The sequence below is a fragment of the Ascaphus truei genome, chromosome 4 (genome assembly GCF_040206685.1).
Source record: "Ascaphus truei isolate aAscTru1 chromosome 4, aAscTru1.hap1, whole genome shotgun sequence".
Classification (NCBI taxonomy): domain Eukaryota; kingdom Metazoa; phylum Chordata; class Amphibia; order Anura; family Ascaphidae; genus Ascaphus; species Ascaphus truei.
This window is the reverse complement of record NC_134486.1, coordinates 248818867-248837419: the sequence shown is the minus strand read 5'-3', so window position 1 is coordinate 248837419 and position 18553 is coordinate 248818867. Positions and strand designations below refer to the sequence as shown.

General features: G+C 40.7%; 1 protein-coding gene across 1 annotated transcript in view; it reads right to left on the bottom strand.

Moving 5' to 3' along the window:
- The window catches only part of NKAIN2 (sodium/potassium transporting ATPase interacting 2), a 1223374-nt gene that overhangs the window by 33881 nt on the left and 1170940 nt on the right, over positions 1-18553 (bottom strand). The window contains exon 5 of the mRNA XM_075597233.1: positions 3430-3490. Within this exon, the coding sequence (XP_075453348.1) occupies positions 3430-3490 (61 nt within the window). The remainder of the gene's footprint in view (positions 1-3429; positions 3491-18553) is intronic.

Below are 18553 nucleotides of genomic sequence, written 5' to 3'. Positions count from 1 at the left end.
GTAAAACTGAATTACATGGCTCAGAGGAAATATATCTGTGCCAGCAAGGGCAAAGAGTCTGAAGAGTGAATTGGATCCACAGTGCAGGACTAAGTGTACCTGGTAAATTGGCTGCAAACCATTCCTGATAGCCAGATAAAAAGCTATTTACAATTGTGCTTCCCTGTATAATATTGGTTACAAGAAGATAAAGTGGTGGGGCAGAAGCAGGGTAGAAGAGTTCAAAATATTCAGTAGGAGGTATATTACAAAAGAGTAGAATTGTCATTGTAATGTTAGTGGCTTTTAGTAGCTAGAATATTGAGTCAGACATTGAGAAAAATATAACTTTCAGTGGTGTCAGACGTATAATCCTTAGATTGTAGATAGAATTCTCCTGGCAAATTGTTTACTGCGGTATCACCGTCTGTAGAGTCTGCAAACCTGCAGAATGACCATTTAGATCTCCTCCTCCCTCCCTTTTCTCATACAAGCATCTGTAGCGTTTGCAGCATTACTCTATCCTACTCTGCCCTCATGATGTGCGACATCTGAATGTGACTGGTGCCTCACTTAGTCCCCGACGCACTTTCTGTGCGTTTCGCTGTCTGAAACACACCTTCTTCTGGGGACCTCCTTTCATGAAGCAAACTCTTGCGGCTTCACATCTTCCATCTTCTCTCTATAGCTGCTTCTCCTCCACTATGAGCTCCTTCCGAAAAGGTATTTTCACTTTAAAGGAGATTATCCGTAACAGAACCGCGTTCATTTCAGCTCCATGGTCCCCCAGCTTCCTGAGATACTTACCTCCGTAGGTCATGCCGGTATCTCTTGGAAATGTAAAGGTTCCGCGTCATGGATGACATCGCAGCTTGATATTGGCCTGCATGACACTGGACCTTTAAACCCAAATAGTGCATGCCCAGCCGGGGATGCTACCGGATGACCTATGGAGTTAAGTATATTGGGAAGCATTGGGTCTCTGGAGCAGAAAATAATCGAGTTCAGCTCTGGAGACCCCCAACCTAATACCAAAAAAACAACCCCTTGGCGGAAATGCACCTTTATGTCTTAGTATCAATGGCAAAATGTTTTCCCATTTTGCCTCATGTGCATCAACCTACGATGGGGAGTGTCAATAGGAGGAATTAGTGAGAAGTTAAGCAACACACATATTATAATATAATTCATTTCTCCTCTTCACTTTTCTCACTGCATTGGTTTCAATTCAAATCACGATGCCATGTCTGAGGTGATAAAAAGAGGATTTACTGTAACAACCGACAGTATGTCACGTGTCCGAATAAAAAAAAAGTTTTGCCATTTTTTGCAGATATAAACAGAATTTAAAAAAATGACATTATTTATTTGCATTGATACAGAGACACCAAGGACTTCTGTTCTGTTGCTCTTGTTGACGTTGCTTGTCCACACTAGCCAGTAGCACGCCGTGATGGCATGCTGTATCTACTGCATTTTGTTTTTGCATGTAAATCAAGGCAATTAAACGTGACCAGTGGGTAGCCAGCACGGCAGTTGTAATTTTTAGCAGTAATCCGGATAATGATAATGTTTTTTTAAATTCTTTAATTACAAAGCTGTTTGCTTGGTTGGAATGGTGTAGTGTATTTATTGTGGCTTTCTATGACTGCATGATTAATTTCAGAAGGGTTCCAAAAATATACTTTGCTGCTTGTCTTTTCAGATTTCCAACAACCCACATCTGTGTGCACTCTGATCTCTACCCCTCAGCAGCCCTGTGCGTTATTCTAAACATGATTAAATATGAGATGCAATAAAGTAACTTTGTGTTGAGGTAACGTGGAAGTTATAAATGAGGTGCTGAGATAAAGAAAGCTCTGTATTCCTCAAACAGAACAGAGAATTAGAAGAAAGTAAGAGACAAGCAATCTAATTACTCATTTTGATCCCTGGTGTCCATTCAAAGCAAATTCAGCTCAGCGGGATATTATTAACACAAGTAAGTAGAGGAAACTTTCATTACTTTTAATTGTGCTCTGGGAGAATGGGAAATAATGGTGAAATTAGAACTTCACCTTTCTCCAGTGAAGTTACCTGAGATAATCAGAAGGCTGCAGCAAGTAGTTAGACTGTTACGTGCCCAGATAGCTAATAACTTGCAGTCTCCTAGCATTTCTTTACTGTTTAGAAAAAATACATACAGTACTATATTTTCTTTATATGTTTAAGGACATAAACATCAGTGCTTGAAAAACAACTCAAGTTCAAGAAACTTTATATGCCATGGTATGTATGTTACTCTTCAAGTACTATAATGTAACGGAATCGTCACTGTTGCCATCTGTTGTTACACATCTAAATCTGTTCTCTTTATATAAAGGGACCTGCAATTAATTGCATACAGTACATATGGGGCATAGGCTTCTCTGACAGGAAAGTCTAAATCCGTAGTTTCACGTTGTCCACATTTAAAGAAGACAGCTGCGGCTTGGTGAACCAAAATCTTGCAACTCAAAATGGTCTTGTTTCTCTGACACTCAGTAGGTACGTGAGGTTGAAGGGCTTTGTTCCTTATTATCGTGTAACCAATTGTGAGATACTTTTCTAAAACATACTGGAATAGGTGAACTACACACTTCAAGGAAGCAGATCAACCACTTTCAGCCCATGTCAGCCCATATATGACTTCCAGCCCATGTCAGGCATGAATGCAAGTGTACTGCATTGTGGCAGAGATAATACAGTACAATGTTTCGAGAGTACCTGATGAAGGGAGCAGGTGCTCTCGAAATGTTGTGCTGGATTTTTTTTTGCGTTTTAAATTTTTTTTATATATAGCATTAAAGCATGGGGTCTCCGGAGCTGAACCTCATTAATTTCAACTCTGGGGGTGCCCTACTTCTGGAGATACTTACCCGTACTAGTAGCCGCTCTCTCCTCGGCTACGAGTGCTCACAATATGTCCACTGTTCAAAGCTCCTCTGCCCTGCGGGCCAATAGGAAGCCGTGACATCATCGGTTTGGCTTCCTATTGGCCCGTGTGACGCAGGAGTTTTCAACTTTAAAGCCCAGCTAGATCAGTCGGAGCAGCTACTGGCACCTCATATGGAGGTGAGTATCTCTGGAAGAAGGGGGTCCCCGGAGCTGAAATTAATGGGGTTTAGCTCTGCAGAGCTCTGGTGCCCCTGCTTCAATCCTCTGTAAAACTTTGCAAAAAACATCAATGGCTTGGATTGCTCCTTTAAACTCATTAGGGAGTGCGTTATATATATTAATAAAGTTAACGGGCAGTCAGCTAATGTTTCATTCTAATAGACATTATAAAGTGGAAATTTATTTTAGCTTGTTGATTTTATGTAGCTTGTATATGTTTTTATTTGTATTTAGAAAAAAATATTTGAATTTGTTTCTAAATAGGCACACATAACACACCTTTTCTTCAAAGAAATTAGTAGGTATTGTACTTACAACTGTCCTCTTCTTCAGAGATACATTTCAGAACGTAACAGGCATAGATGAACCCAGCAAGCTGAAATGAAACAAGAATGTTGTAAGGCCAACGCTGGAAAATATAAATACTGGGTACTTTATGGCAGCAATACTGGTATACAAGGAATGAACAACAACAACAACCTTTCAAGATTAATTACCTCAGTTATCTTGTTGTTGGGAGTAATATAAACCAAGTAATAATGTATAAAAAAAAAATAGGTGTTTATACAGCAACCTTCCACGGAGAGTTTGCAAAGACACAGTAATGCAGAAATTAAACCTTTGATGATCAGTGTTGGTCTTGGTTTCATTAAGTAATTGGATGTTGGTGACATGCTCAGCATACAGTATGAGAATAATATTATGCTTTGTACTCCAGTGCCAAATATTTTACAGCATTAAAGGTAAAGCAACCCAGTCTCCCACAACGTTAAGTGAAAGCCCAGATTCAGGCAAGAGCTCTGCATGCTTGGTCTAATATCTTTGTATTCTGCTTCATACAATTTCATTTAGAGTTTGAGCTTTTTGGATTATCAGTTTCCTATCAAAAATGATGCTGTTTTCTGCAAATGTTAGAGATTTTTGTGAAAAGGACAGCAACTTCTATAATATACATGTATAATAGATTGGCAGGTTGATAGGGGATGATTCAACATGTATCATATTGCAAATAGCAATTTGTAAACCAGGATCATTTTGAGAGATTTGTAGTTAAAAATGCCACTCCGTGAAGTCACAGCATTGACAGTTTAATATAATAGCAATTCTTTCACTTCACTAACTCATTAGAATACCAAATTAATACTTTCAGGAAGCTAATGAGAACATTGTGAGATTACTGAAGCTCTGCCCTAAAACAGGGACATCACTTTTTCGACATCAATTTCACAAACTGGTTCTGTACAGTATATGCCATTAAATCCAGCAATGAGATGCCGGTATTTAATTCAGTATGCTCTAAACTGGCAAATTATTTGCCATGCAGTAACTTTGATTTGATTTGAATTGTAACAATCTGTGTGTATCTTTAAACTGTAGTGGAAAATTGTATTGTGTGCGGCTGACTTTAATGGTACATGTTACACTGCAATATATCATACAGCTCTTTTACATACCATACTACTGAGTGTGTGTGTGTGTGTATATATATATATATATATATATATATATATATATATATATATATATAATATGTGTGTGTGTGTGTGTGTGTGTGTGTGTGTGTGTGTGTGTGTGTGTGTGTGTGTGTGTGTGTGTGTGTGTGTGTGTGTGTGTGTGTGTGTGTGTGTGTGTGTGTGTGTGTGTGTGTGTGTGTGTGTGTAAAAAGAACAAAGAGCGCAAAATCCTATATAATGCAAATCCGGGCAGTTTAATAAAAAAACAGAGAAATCCTATTCCCTGTGGATAGAAATAAAAGGTAAATACAATAAAAATACAATGTACATAAATGTCTAAAATACAATACAATATGCCAATCTGGAGAATGTGGAGGAAGAAATTAGTACTCAGGTTGAGGCTAGCAATGCACGCCGGTATGCAAGGGTGTGCAAGCGGCTGATAGAAAATTGCTAATTAGCATATATATACTGTACCATATCCATATAGTGACTGTAGATAAACAATGGATAGTCAATCCGGTAGCTAATTTTAGGAAGTGTCCTGGGGAGAGAGAAAATAAGGAACGGTCTCACCAATGATTATAAAAGGTATTGTATCCAGGAGAAGTATATGCAATGTCCTGTCAGCTAGGCCTCTCAGATGAACAGCAGAACGGCCAGGATGTTCTGATCCGGGAACAATGCGATGAAGTGATGCAAAACTCTTGAAATCAATCAATCAATCAAAACCCGATCCAAATGCAGATGGGTAACCGTTGTTACCGCTAGTAGGCATGTAAGCCCAATATGTTAAACAGGCTAAATGCCCGTGAGCAATAAGCCAAACTTCACGTTTCCCTTCCTCCCAGAGTACAAACCAAGAACCTGATTTTCTTTTGGAAAGTATTCAACACATTCTCAGTCACAAGTACTTCTGGTATGGAGAACACTTCTTGCAAACGAGGGGTACAGCCATGGGTACCAGGTTTGCGCTGAGCTATGCCAATATTTTCATGGGAATGTGGGAGGACCAATATGTGTGGTCTGGACATGAGGTTGGCGCAAACCTGATACAATGGCATCGCTATATAGATGATATACTGTTCATCTGGCAGGGGAGTACCCACCTTTTAGACCTATTCCTGGCAGGTTTAGATAATAATCCATATAACCTTAGATTTACTTGCAAATACAGCACCTTGGAGGTAGAGTTCTTAGATTTGTTGATTTATGTAGAAAGTGGCAATTTGGAATCTAAGACCTTTATAATTACAACTTTCTACAAGGGGATAGTGGTCACTTAGATAAGTGGATAGACAACATACCACTAGGAGAACTACAGAGACAAAAACGTAATTGTACACAGAACAGTAATTTTGAAGAACAAGCACAAGACATGAAGGGGAAATTTCAAGAGAGAAAAAAAAGTAGTAATAGAGGCTGCTTATAATAAAGTCTCAACAATGGAAAGAGCAGAGTTGATTCAATATAAAGAGAGAGACAAAAAAGAATGAAGAAGAGGGAAAAATATCTATATCTTTCATAACCGTACTATAGTAGTGCAGCACAAATAAGAAACATTATACAAAAACATTGGGAAATCCTACATAAAGATCCAATCCTACATCAGGTAATGCACCTCATGCACCGTAGCCGCCATATTTCCCATAGTGTGGGGGAAAAGTGCGTTACATATAAATCATCTTTAACCTCAATACCAATATAGGGGAAATGTTTAAGAAGGTTGAGTTTGTCACCATTTTACCCGGAGACTGAACTAGGGGGACGAGTGGGGCAGCTGCCCCAGATACAGCAACTGAGGTGGGGCAGGGGCAGGTGTATGGACATGGAGAGCAGAGAAAGGAACAGGATGACATTGACAGCGGAAGAGGGTACAAGATAGCAGAAGCGGAGAAGGGAGCAAGATTGCAGCGGAGGAGGGAACATGAGGGCGCCAACGGAACTGGAGGGTGCACCCCAGCAGTCTAACCGGAAGTCCATTACAATGTCCAGTGTCTACTGCCAGGACAGACCACCCTGCTCCAATGGTAGGGACTTTTATCAAGGTGGTAGGGGGAGCTGAGAGAGAATGGGGATATGTGTGACGGGAAAAACAATGGGAAAAAGCAGACACTAGAAACTCAGGAAACAAAAAATGAAAGATATCCAAGAGAGCATGTGCCCATTAAAATGAATTTAATGGAAACTACAAAAAACAGCTACATTACGGGGTACTCGTCTCAAATCAAGAAGCGGACCAGCAGGGCTGAGGTAGGGATGTAAATAAACCGACCAGAGCCCTGGGACAGAATCCTGTAAGAGTATTCGGTATGGAAGCAGGGGTTAGGTTTGGTGGCAATGGTGCGGAGTCCAGGGTATAGTCAAAAGGTCAGGGCAAGCAGCAGTGGTGCAAAGTCCAGGCAACAGGCAAAGGGTAAGGGCAGGCAAAAGGCAGCGAGGTCGGGTCATGGTCCGGGGTCAACAACAAGGAATCCAAACAGGTAACGGAAAGGGCGACAGCAAAGACCAACAAGAGCTGTAGAAACCCAGAACTTTGTTCAGCTACTCCCACCAGGAAGTACAGCCTTATATAGCAGGCTGCCAGTAACCAAAATGGCCAAATTGAGTAGAAAGGGCAGGCAGCCTGGAAATTTCGAATTGGCAGCAAAACTCGGCACGGATCGAGCAGAATCCTTACAATTGGAGATGGGGGGTTGAGAGAGGTCTGAGAGAGATTGGAGGCATGAAGGGTTGGCTGAGAGAGAATGGGGGCATAGAGTAGGGGTTGAGATAGAATGGGGTAAGAGGAGAGGGGCTGAGAGAGAATAGGGGGTTGAGAGAGAATGGTGGGTTGGGGCTGAGAGAGACTGGGGAGAGTGAAACTGGTGGAGGAGGAGGGTGAAACTGGGGAAAGGAGGGGGGAGTGAGAGAGAATGGGGGGAGGAAGGGGGAGTGAGAGAATGGGGGGTTGTGCTATACAAAATATTCACATATACAGTTATACATTACAGTATTGTTTTGCCTTGGATCTATAGAAAAAAAATTGTGGGAGGGATGAGGGGGGTTGGGCAGTTGCCCTGGGAGTGAAAATACCTAGTTCCTTTGCTGATTTTAGCTATAAAAGTGAAGGAAAATTATGGGATCACAACATGTAGAATTTTGTTCCTCCGAGTGAACAGTACGTAATAAGCACAGTTATTATCACAAATAAGTCAGTAGGAAACATTTATCCATCATAAGATGTTTTATCGCATTAGATGACATGAGTTTGTTGAAGGTACCTAAAATTCACACATACATGATTAAACCAGCTCTCTAAAAGAGGCTAATGAGCCGTGTACTATCAAAATAAAATGCAATAAAAGCCGCACAATACATTACTTCCAGCACTGGCTCCAATATGTACTCCTGTCATATTGCATCCTGAACAGATTCATCAGATAGAGCTGTACTGCTTATGAGTTGGCATTTATCTTCAAAACTATTTTTTTTTCTTTTTTAAGATATGTTTATCTCATCCTCAAGTACGTGCTGAAAAGGCACAGAAAAAAATCACTAGTCTCACATCACATTGCAATCTATTTATCAAAGTCTCCAGAGTACAAAAAAGGGGCAGAACCAGTGCAACCCCCACCCCCCAACAGATTTATAAAATGAAACAACCTTAATGCATTTTAATAGGATCACGTTCTTTTGATATACCTTTTGCATCAGTTTTGTAGCTGAGAGACTTTTATAAACAGACCTCATTGAATGAATATGGCCCAGATGAGAATTGAATCCACAAAGTAATGGGAGCTTATGTATGAATGTAGCAAAATGCCTTTCTTGGTGCAAAATTGGTATGTAGAAATATACTGTGTGTACTAACGTGACATTTGTCAATCTGTTCCAAGAGTGCCAAAAATTATTTATTTTTTTGCCTCACAGAAATGGACTGTGCTGGGTGTAAAGATCAAACTGGTAGTTCCGAAAAATAATATTTAGTGTGTTAAAAGTCCGCCAAGTTCATTTTGCCATAAACCGTAAAAAGGCTGTTAATAGTGTTAGCACAGAATAAAGTTTACTACTGCATGTATCCCGAAATGTATTTGACGCAACACAGATGTTTCATTATATACAGTAGGTTAACAAAATGAATTAATTTCCCAGTATGGCTATTATAAATAATATTTCACTAATAATTTATATTTAATAATACTTAAATTAGCAAAAAAAAATACACACAATTCTGTTTTATTTAAATGATATTAAAGGATGTCAGGTATTCAACATGACCCGATACGTACAAAATCCGTAAGAACAATAAAGTATGCGTCATATGTAGAACGTCTTCATACTGTACATACGACACACGTTTTATAAAGGTTTGTATCCCTTGTTGGCACTCAGATTTTGCTGCACAAAACAATGTCCAATAGAATCTTCTATTCATGATGTATTCAAAGCTTCCTCACGCATGCCACCTGAAACCTTACAATAGATGAATTGACCTAATTGTGCTGCTTTTTCTGTAGCATCACTACTACACCAAATACATTTTTAAACGCTTGATCGTATTATTTACAGTATGTAAATAAAAAAAATAAAAAAAGAAGAACATGTTTGTATCAAATATTTGTTAGCTGACGTTGTAGTTGCTGGATTGTTGCTTTAAACTTGAGAACCTTGTGAACCTTGACTTAAAAGAGCAATCCATGCACTATCCTACATGTTTTCTTTTTTAAATAAATCAATTCTGTGGTATTAGATAATACTTACTACAATTTTTTTTTTAAATTCAACTCAATGTCATTTTTTTTTTCAACTTATGTTTTTTTATTTTTTCAAATCAGAACATGATAACATAAAAGGGACAAAGGAAAGGGGAGGGGTAGTGGGTACAGAAAGTAAAAAGGTTATATGGGGGGGGGGGTAGTAGGGTAACATCCATCGTGGTCTCCCCGCAGGGAGCATACATTCAAGTATACTTGTTACATCCTTAGCCAAGTCTAATTCTGCTTAACCATCAGCAATCCCTTTTGGGTTTATTTTGTGGTTCCGTTTGGGTTCTTCCAAATGTATGTCTCCCATGGATCCCATGTTGTCATAAAGGTATTGTACCTGTCGTGGATTAGACTTGCGAGTCTCTCCATTGTCAATATAAAATGTATCTTGTGCATTACCTCAGTAATAGGAGGGGAGTCGTTCTGTTTCCAGGGTTTTGCAATTAGTGTTTTGGCTGCTGATAGGATCTGTGTTTTCAAATAGTCTATTTTTCTCTCTAGCCCCTTGGTATGTTTTAGTAAGAGCACGGTTTCTATATTCCAAGATAAATCCAAACCTGTTACCCTTCTATTAGCCGTCTGATTCTACCCCAGAAAAGAATTATCTTAGGGCAGGACCACCAGATGTGTTTAAATGTGCCTATGTGGTAATGGGGCAAGGGTCCCAAAAACAGTGCTCAATCTCGTTCAGAACTTCAGCAGATAAGAATGATCCTTCATTTGTTGGGGAGTCAGCCTATAACCACAACTAAGTATTGGACCCAGTGCTTTTTGCATGAATCTATCACATATGACAAATAACATGAATGAGGGTTAACGTACCGTTACTTTGTAGGATTGCGCCCTACATGACCCTTGTGTTGCTGCACTGTTACCGGTCATCCAGTCTCAATTGAGGGAGACATGCAATACTCACATATGGCTGTTCTCCTTGATGCGTGCATCCACGCTCGGTGTGCAATGTAACAATGGAAGAGATCCGAAGATTCCAGCGGTGCACAGCTTGTAGAAATGGGAGACCAGCAAGGTGTGGATTAAAAATAAAAATTTATTGAGAAAACATTTGGTTTGGGGGACACACTCTGACGCGTTTCGGACCTGCATGGTCCTTAATCATAGAGCTCTATGATTAAGGACCACGCAGGTCCGAAACGCGTCAGAGTGTGTCCCCCAAACCAAATGTTTTCTCAATAAATTTTTATTTTTAATCCACACCTTGCTGGTCTCCCATTTCTACAAGCTGTGCACCGCTGGAATCTTCGGATCTCTTCCATTGTTTAAATGTGCCTATTTGACCACAGTTGCGCCAACACATAGGGGAGGTTAGCGGGAAGAAAGAGTGGAGTCGCGCTGGTGTATAATACCACCTGTGCAGGACTTTCAAATTTGTTTCCCTGATCAATGAGCAGCGAGAGGCTCTAGCTATCCTTTCGTGAATTTCTTCCCAGTCCTCGTCCTCTAAAGAGTTTCCTATATCATGTTCCCATTCTGAGATATTTTTGCTTGAATGACCTTTGTGTTGTTTCAATAGTGTCTGGTAAAATTGGGCAATCGTCCCTTTGTTATATTGGCCCCTTGAAACAGACTCTCAAAGTTGGTAAGTGGTCTGTTCCAAGTGTCTCTTGGTTTTATCGAGGAGACATAGTGAGCAAGCTGTATATATTGGAATATTTGTGTACTTGGAATATCATATTCCGCTCTTATCTCCATAAATGATTTAACCCTGCCGCCTTTCTGCATGTCTCCTAGCTTGGATAGCCCTTTCTCATCCCATTGCTTAAAGATATTCGAGTTGTGTGCTGGTGTGAATTCGGGGTTAGATCTAATTGGTGTTAAGGGCGAAGGAACAGAAGAGATCTGCTTGTGTTTACAGTTTTTGTTCCCGATATTCAGAGAGTGTAGTAAGACTGGATGATTTCTGTAGCTTATTTGTCTGTTTGCTTTTTTTACCCACAGAAGAGACGCTAACTCCTCGTACCTGGCTTCCGACCTCTCTATATCCACCCACAGTTTTTTCCTGGGGCTGCGGACCAATAGATGAGTGGGCTTAGTCTAGCGGCTTTGTAATATTTAGCTAATTCTGGTTGGCCCAAGCCTCCCCGGGTCAGGGGGAGGACCATCAATTTCTTCTTTATTCTGGGTTTTCTTCCATTCCAGATAAATTGAGTTATCTTTTTTTCCAGATCTCTAATTACATAGATTGGAACGGTTACTGGTAGCACTTGGAAAAATATAGTATTCTGGGCAATAAATTCATTTTCACTGAGATAATTTTACTCGACCAGGATATCTGATACCTTGACCAGGTCTCTAGGTCTTTTTTCAAACTTTTAATAAGGTAACTAGTTTTCACTAAAAGGTAATCAAAAGCTGCACACTGTATATAACAACTGTCTCTTTAAGGAAAAAAGTTGGACATCTTTTCTGTATGGATCACAGATATGGCAACACTTATTGTGCGCCATTGAGTTTACTGCTTTGACATGGTTTTTGCGACTTCGTAAAAGCATATTTTCCTTTGTATTAAACTTGCCGTGAAACTCACACAATTTACATTACGTTTTATGCCATTTCCGTTTGGGAATAGTGACTCAGTATGTACTGTACAACGACTTTAGTTTGTACGGTGAACAGAGTCCCTAGTAACAATCATACTATACAAAGTCTGTGTAGGTAAATAAATAATGTTGGACCCATTCCATGCATTTGCCTTCTCTTCTCTAAGACTATTCTTACTGCTGGGATTTAGCGCCCCCTAAAGTCCCAATGCAAGCCATGACTGATATATCTCACTTTCTTGACACAATTTCCTTCCTGAATGTGAAGACTGAGCTGTTAGTTCTTGGGGATTTCAACCTCAATTCAATTGACCATAAAAATAACAAAATATGGACACAATTCAAGTCACTAAATTTAACCCAACTAATTTCTCAACACAAACGGATAAACCTAAAATCTTGCAACAATGACTTGATAGATTGGATCTATCCTCTTGTGCCAACAAAATCCAATCATCTGGTATCCTACCTGGCATTTCCAGTGACCATGCAATAGTGTACTGTGTAAGGAAAATCAAACTACTTAGGTCAGGCCCCAAATTTCTACTCACTAGAACATTTAGAAACTTTAACAAACAGTTTCTAGCTGACCTTACCAATTGCCCTTGGTACAGAATCAACTGACCCTGATTCTACGCTTGATTGTTTCCAGAGTTCTTAAAACTATGCACTATGCAGCAGGAATATGGGGACCCACTTTCCGTGGGTTATAACCAACCATATTGAGCGTTACCACTTTAGGGATGCCTTTTAGAAATGTATAAAGTAACTGGCACTACCAAGGATCTTAATAACTACAGATGCCTCCGGAAAACATGCACAAGGCAAACAAGACTAGCAAAAGCCCAAGATTACTCTGACAATCTTTATTAAAAAACATACATTTCAGCAAACTTCTGGAAAGTTATAAACACTATAATTCAGGCTTCTAGCAACAACCATCTAATATCAAAAAGGATGATATTACTCTGACAAATCACACTGACATTGCAAACACATTCAATTAATACTTTGAGGGGTCTGTTACATCCCTACTGTCAAGGCACAACCCTAACTACTGTAACCCCTCTTTATTTCCCCTGTATGCACAACTAATAGGGTTGGAGCCTGAGTCCACCTTCCTTATATTGAAACCAAAGTGGTCAGCCCGCTATTGGAGGAGGTTGTTTTTTGTCTGTGGATCCAGTATCCGTTTTATGTAGTTTAATAAAACATTTTTTAGCCAATTTTGCTAGTGATGAGGAGCGGCTGTTTCCTGATCTTATCCTTAACCTGTGACTTCACGCTCAGACATACGCAATGGAGGAACGCTGATCACCCACCCGGGTGCAACGCTAAGCCAGGATATACCGAGGGACGGTAATAATCGTGAGCAGAGGATTACTCCATACCAAATATATTGGACAGTATATTTATGCAGCCGCGCCATTACATTTGAACCTGCAGTTATGTTGTTGGCATTTCTATGCGGGTCTGCACTCTGTACTCTTCCTCTTCAATTCTCCCTACTGGGCTCATCTCCGTTTTGCTCCATATACACATATTTACTGCCATAACTAACGGCGGAACTCCAGCTGTCCTATGAGCTCATTGACGTTTTCTTTTCTTTTTGTCCGCTATAGGACTGGATGAGGTCAGACAACATAGAACAACACATATTATTGGGTAGCAATACTTTATACTGTAGGTGTACGTTATCAAATCAGTCAGTATTCATTATAGTGACCCTCTACTCTTGGGATAATAGATGATATGCAAAACCTGTACACATAGTATCCTTACACATGAAGCTAATGCAGCGCTAATGTCTCAAAATGTCATACATACAATCCTAGTACTGGCACAACTATGGAGCTCATTGATGTACGATAGAGAGTTATACAGTAGTTGCAGGCCTGAACTTCGCAAAGGTATAGCTGATATATGATGTATGTGGGTGCACGTAAAAGGGATACCGTGGGGTGGCGGGGAAACCCCCCTGGATACCTATCCTTCCGGATCCCTCACAGGATCTGTCCTCTTACTAGGCAGAGGTAGATAAGGGAGTTAACCCCTAATGTGGTGCTTCAAATTGGTGTCGGTATTGAGGACTGTTTAATCCTCAGTGTAGCAGTGGTAGGGCAGACACTGGGAAACACTTAAACTAGACTGTGACCTAGGAAACATCACAAAGGAAAGGCCCAAATTGGTCTTTCGTAGAGCAAAACCTTTATCATCTTATTTGTCACCCAGTCTCTTTTCATCCCAAAGTGTGAAAAAAATTAGGAATATACCTAAAGGGTTCTTCCCATGTGGACGGTGTAATGTGTGCCAGTATGCTAGACCAACTAAGGTAATTGATTGTCTTAAACCAAAGGTTAAAAAACCCATACATACGTTTATCAACTGCAATAGTAGTCATGTAGTCTACATGATTAGATGCGGATGCAACAAGACCTATATTGGCCGTACAATTAGAGCGCTAAAAATGAGAATACAGGAACATGTACGGCTAATTAAGAAAAAGGACTTGTTGCATCCGGTCTCTCGACACTTTTCCTCCTGTCGACAAGATGGCCTACAAGGCTTTTCCTTTTTGGGACTTGAACATGTCCCTAATATGATAAGGGGTGGTAACAGACTTAAGATATTGAACCAAAAAGAGTTGTCTTGGATCTTTTGTACGGACAGTCTCCATCCATTTTTTGTAGACTGCTAGCCCTGTGTATCACAGTCAACTGTTTGCTGAATAGAGAGATATATATATATAGGTATTACTCATCTCTCCTATCATGTCTATATTGGTGAACTGTTTATTCCCTGGTTGATATACCTAGGGTCTACTAAAATACAAAAACTAAAATACTAAAACTAAAATACTAAAAATTAAAATATTTAAAATATAAAAATATTTAAATATAAAACCGGTACTTATGTTATTTCTCTGCCGTTGTTCTGCTGCTCTTCTGCTTTCTTGCCTTTATTGTACTTAGAGGCTTCAAAATTATTGTTGTAACTTTGGATGTACTAATATAATCTGTTTTATATCACAATAATATGAGGTTATGCCCAAAACTATTGGGTGGTCTGCTGCTCCGATACAAAATAGAATGCAAAATAGAATGCAATAGGGTCAGTCTCTTATGTATCTCTTATTCATTGTCTGCTGCCCGAATTTTCAACTAGGATTATGTGACAATCTATATTCTCTCTGTGTGGCTGTTCTGATTTTATTTTATTAAATGTTTAGATTTGTTACATGTCTTAAACATGTTTTTTATTTTTATGCACAATAGGTGAATTAAGTACATCTAGCTCTCTGGGATAATCTCTTGCAAGCTAAATGGTCATTCTAATATGCTTAATATTATCAGATGATGCATTACCTATTAATGTATATTAATATGTATATATTTTAAGTAAGATTAAATGTCATGTTTTGTTATGTTCTCCACCTATCAGTTTGCTATGGCAGCCAGAGGATAGACCTGCTACCCTTGCAGTATTAGTTTCCTATAATGTATTCAGGAACTATATGGTTAAAACTCCCCTCCATTAGATTTGATGGGCAGCGCCCTTCTAATTTACATAATTATCCAGTGGCCTGTAATTTACCGGCCAGGGGCGGGGATTTCAAATTGATCACGTGGGTGTCTGTGGGTATTTAGGGAACATCCCTGGCTGCAGTATAGCACTCTTTGAAAAAGTCTCTTAGACGAAACGCGTCAGAGAACCTGTCCTGTTTTTAATGGCAATGTTGCCGGAATAAAGCTTTTGCACGCAGTCACTGCCGCCAGCCTGTCTTTTTGCTGTGCTCCAAGTCCCTGTCTCTCCCCTCCTCTTACTAGGCAGGATCACTTGGCTGCACTCCATTTTTAGGGATACTCTTGGTATTTTTAGAGCTGGAAATGAGATGGGTTAAACCCCACGCTGATCTGTCTCTGCTCGGGACACGGTACTCCTCACTATTTCCCCTCCTCAGTAAGCTCTGAGATTTCAGCCCTCATATCCTGCCTCCTCTCCCTGTCTGAGCTCCTCCTCCTGTTCTCATCCTCCCTACTGTCCAATATCATGAATCTCCTCCCTGGGTTCACAGTCATTGGCCATGGGGCTTGTTCATCAATACATGTGAATCCCTGAGAGGGTGGCTACACTACAATCAAGAAGCCCAATCTGTGAGCACCCCTATAGCTTCACCCTTTCCAGAAAGTGCTTCCAAATTTCAATTTGTCCCAGTATCTGAAGAAGAGATTACACAGGCTCTCCTAACATTAAAACTAAATAGCCAATGTGGATCTGAGCTAGTGCAATCAAAGTTACTATGACTCAAGTTGTCTTGTTAAACAAGCCTCAGTGGTTTGGACTAGGGGAACATGTTTTACATTAGTTTCACTCCTACCAATTGGGTAGATACCAATGTGTCTATCTCTGGCTCTAGCGCCCTTGGATGTCACCTGTGGGGTTCTGCAAGTCTCTGTTCCGGGGCCCCTACTCTTTTCAGTCTTCATAAATGACCTACCTACAGCTTATTAAGCCACTTCAATGCACATGTACTGTATGTGGATGACACAATCTTATATACATAAAGCCCTAGCCTCTCTGACCTTGGACACATACTTCAATCTAATTTGTCAAGACTTGAATACTGGATTTCCCAAAACAAACTGTTTTTAAGTACTGACAAAACTGTAGATATGGTATTTGGAACACATGCAAAATTTCTAAAGCTAACAATGACTGAGCTACAGATCAGAACCAACTGTAACACTATCCTAGCCCCTGTCACTAGTTTAAAATGCATATGGCTTGACTCCCATCTAACATGCAGGTTGCATATTGATATTTTGGCATCCAAAACCTATCCGGACTTGGTGTATTTTAGAGGAACAAATCCTCCATAAACCCATTGGTCAGAAAGTGCAACACACAGCAGATGCTAATACCAATTATAGACTATGAGGGTATGGTACTGTGTGATAAAGCACCCCAAACCCCAAACTCGCCATACTGTAGCAAACTAGACACCCTTTATAAATCAATATGCCACTTTGTCGTACAATGTTACTACAACACATCACCATTTTGAAATATAACAAGAACTAGATTGCCTATCCCTTAAGTCCAAGCACAATTTTTCCAGTCTTGCCTTCAAATATTTTCTGGGCAAGCTAACTGGCTATTTGAACAAGCTCCTCACCCCTACCACACTTATCACCTGAGATCTGAATCCAAAGGACAGTTCACGGTCCCAAGGTTCAAAAGGAGTCAGGTCTCTCCTCCTTCTCTTACCGTGCACCTCACAACTGGAACAACCTGCTAGAGATTCTCAAATCCGCCTCCAGTTTACCTGCTTTGAAAACTTCAGCTGTCTCACATTGTAATCTTGTCTGTAACTGTTACATATGTCCATAACACTTATTGTCTCTAACGGTACATGAAATAACTCTGTGTCTAGGACATACTTGAAAACAAGAGATATCTCTCAATGTATTATTTCCTGGTAAAACATTTTATAATAAATATAATGTGATTCTGAATAGAGACTCTGTATAGCTGTGTGCCCATGCAAATTGCATACCATATCCCTATTCCTGAAAGGAAGTTACATATGTAGCCCCCTCTTCCTATGACTAAGGGAACTACATGTGCTGATATACCTGTTCGCTCACAGGAGGCCTAAGCCTCTGCTGCTGGGAGCCTTGGTTGAGCTCTTTTTCCTCTCAGTACAGTGCTTCCACCTATGAGGGATCCCAGCGATAGCTGGATAACCCCTCAAAGGAACCAATATAGTAAAGAGTAATACACACACACAGGTATATGTCTAAGGTTTACTGACACACACACATATAATAACAGTAACAATACAATATTGTCCAATGCACTATTCCAACCAAATAACCAAAACCACGGTGTGGTTCCCCCAAAGTACTGAGGGTGCCCTGGCACCTGTAACCCAATGTCCACACAAGCAAGCCCACCCAAAATGGAGGTAGCGCTACCCCCCTTGTGTGGTGATGGCTACGACCAGGGTATTGTGGAGATCTTCTCTTAGCAGAGCCACATCCGTGGACCCACGATGCGGGGTATGCAAAATCCCTGCACGCCTTGTCCCGATCCGCCTTGAGAGGCGTGTTCCAGCTGGAGTGTCTCATCTAATGTCTATGGGCCTGTGGCCTGGTCCCAGACCACAGTACACCGCGTGGCCATCCGACCACAGTGCAATAGTACTTCTGTAACAAATGGGGAAGCCCCTAACTGGGGCCTTCCCTGCAGTACTCCACTGAGGGGACTTAGGGCCTAGCTGGGGCCTAAGGGGCAAGACTAGGCCTTACCTTTGCGTGCCAAACTCTCTCCTGCTTCTCCTCTCTGCTGGGAGCCCTATTGGCTGTACTGCCCCACATGGTTTCCCTCCCTGAGGATCCTGGGACTTGTAGTCCCGCGCGTTGCCTTGCGGAGCCACCTAAGATGGCAGCCGCTATACTGCTACTCACTGCCCATACACACCGGGGTTTGCGTGATCTCTAAGATGGCGGCCCCCGCACTCCGGGTCCGCCGCGGTGCTCTGGCGGCTCCAATCGCCCTGGAAACCTCCCTCCCTGCACCGTAGCTAGGAGGGAGCTTGGCTACACATAAATCGCTTAACTTTCACAGCAAGTTTAAAACAAAGTAGTAATGGCTTTTCGAGCTGCATGAAGGCATG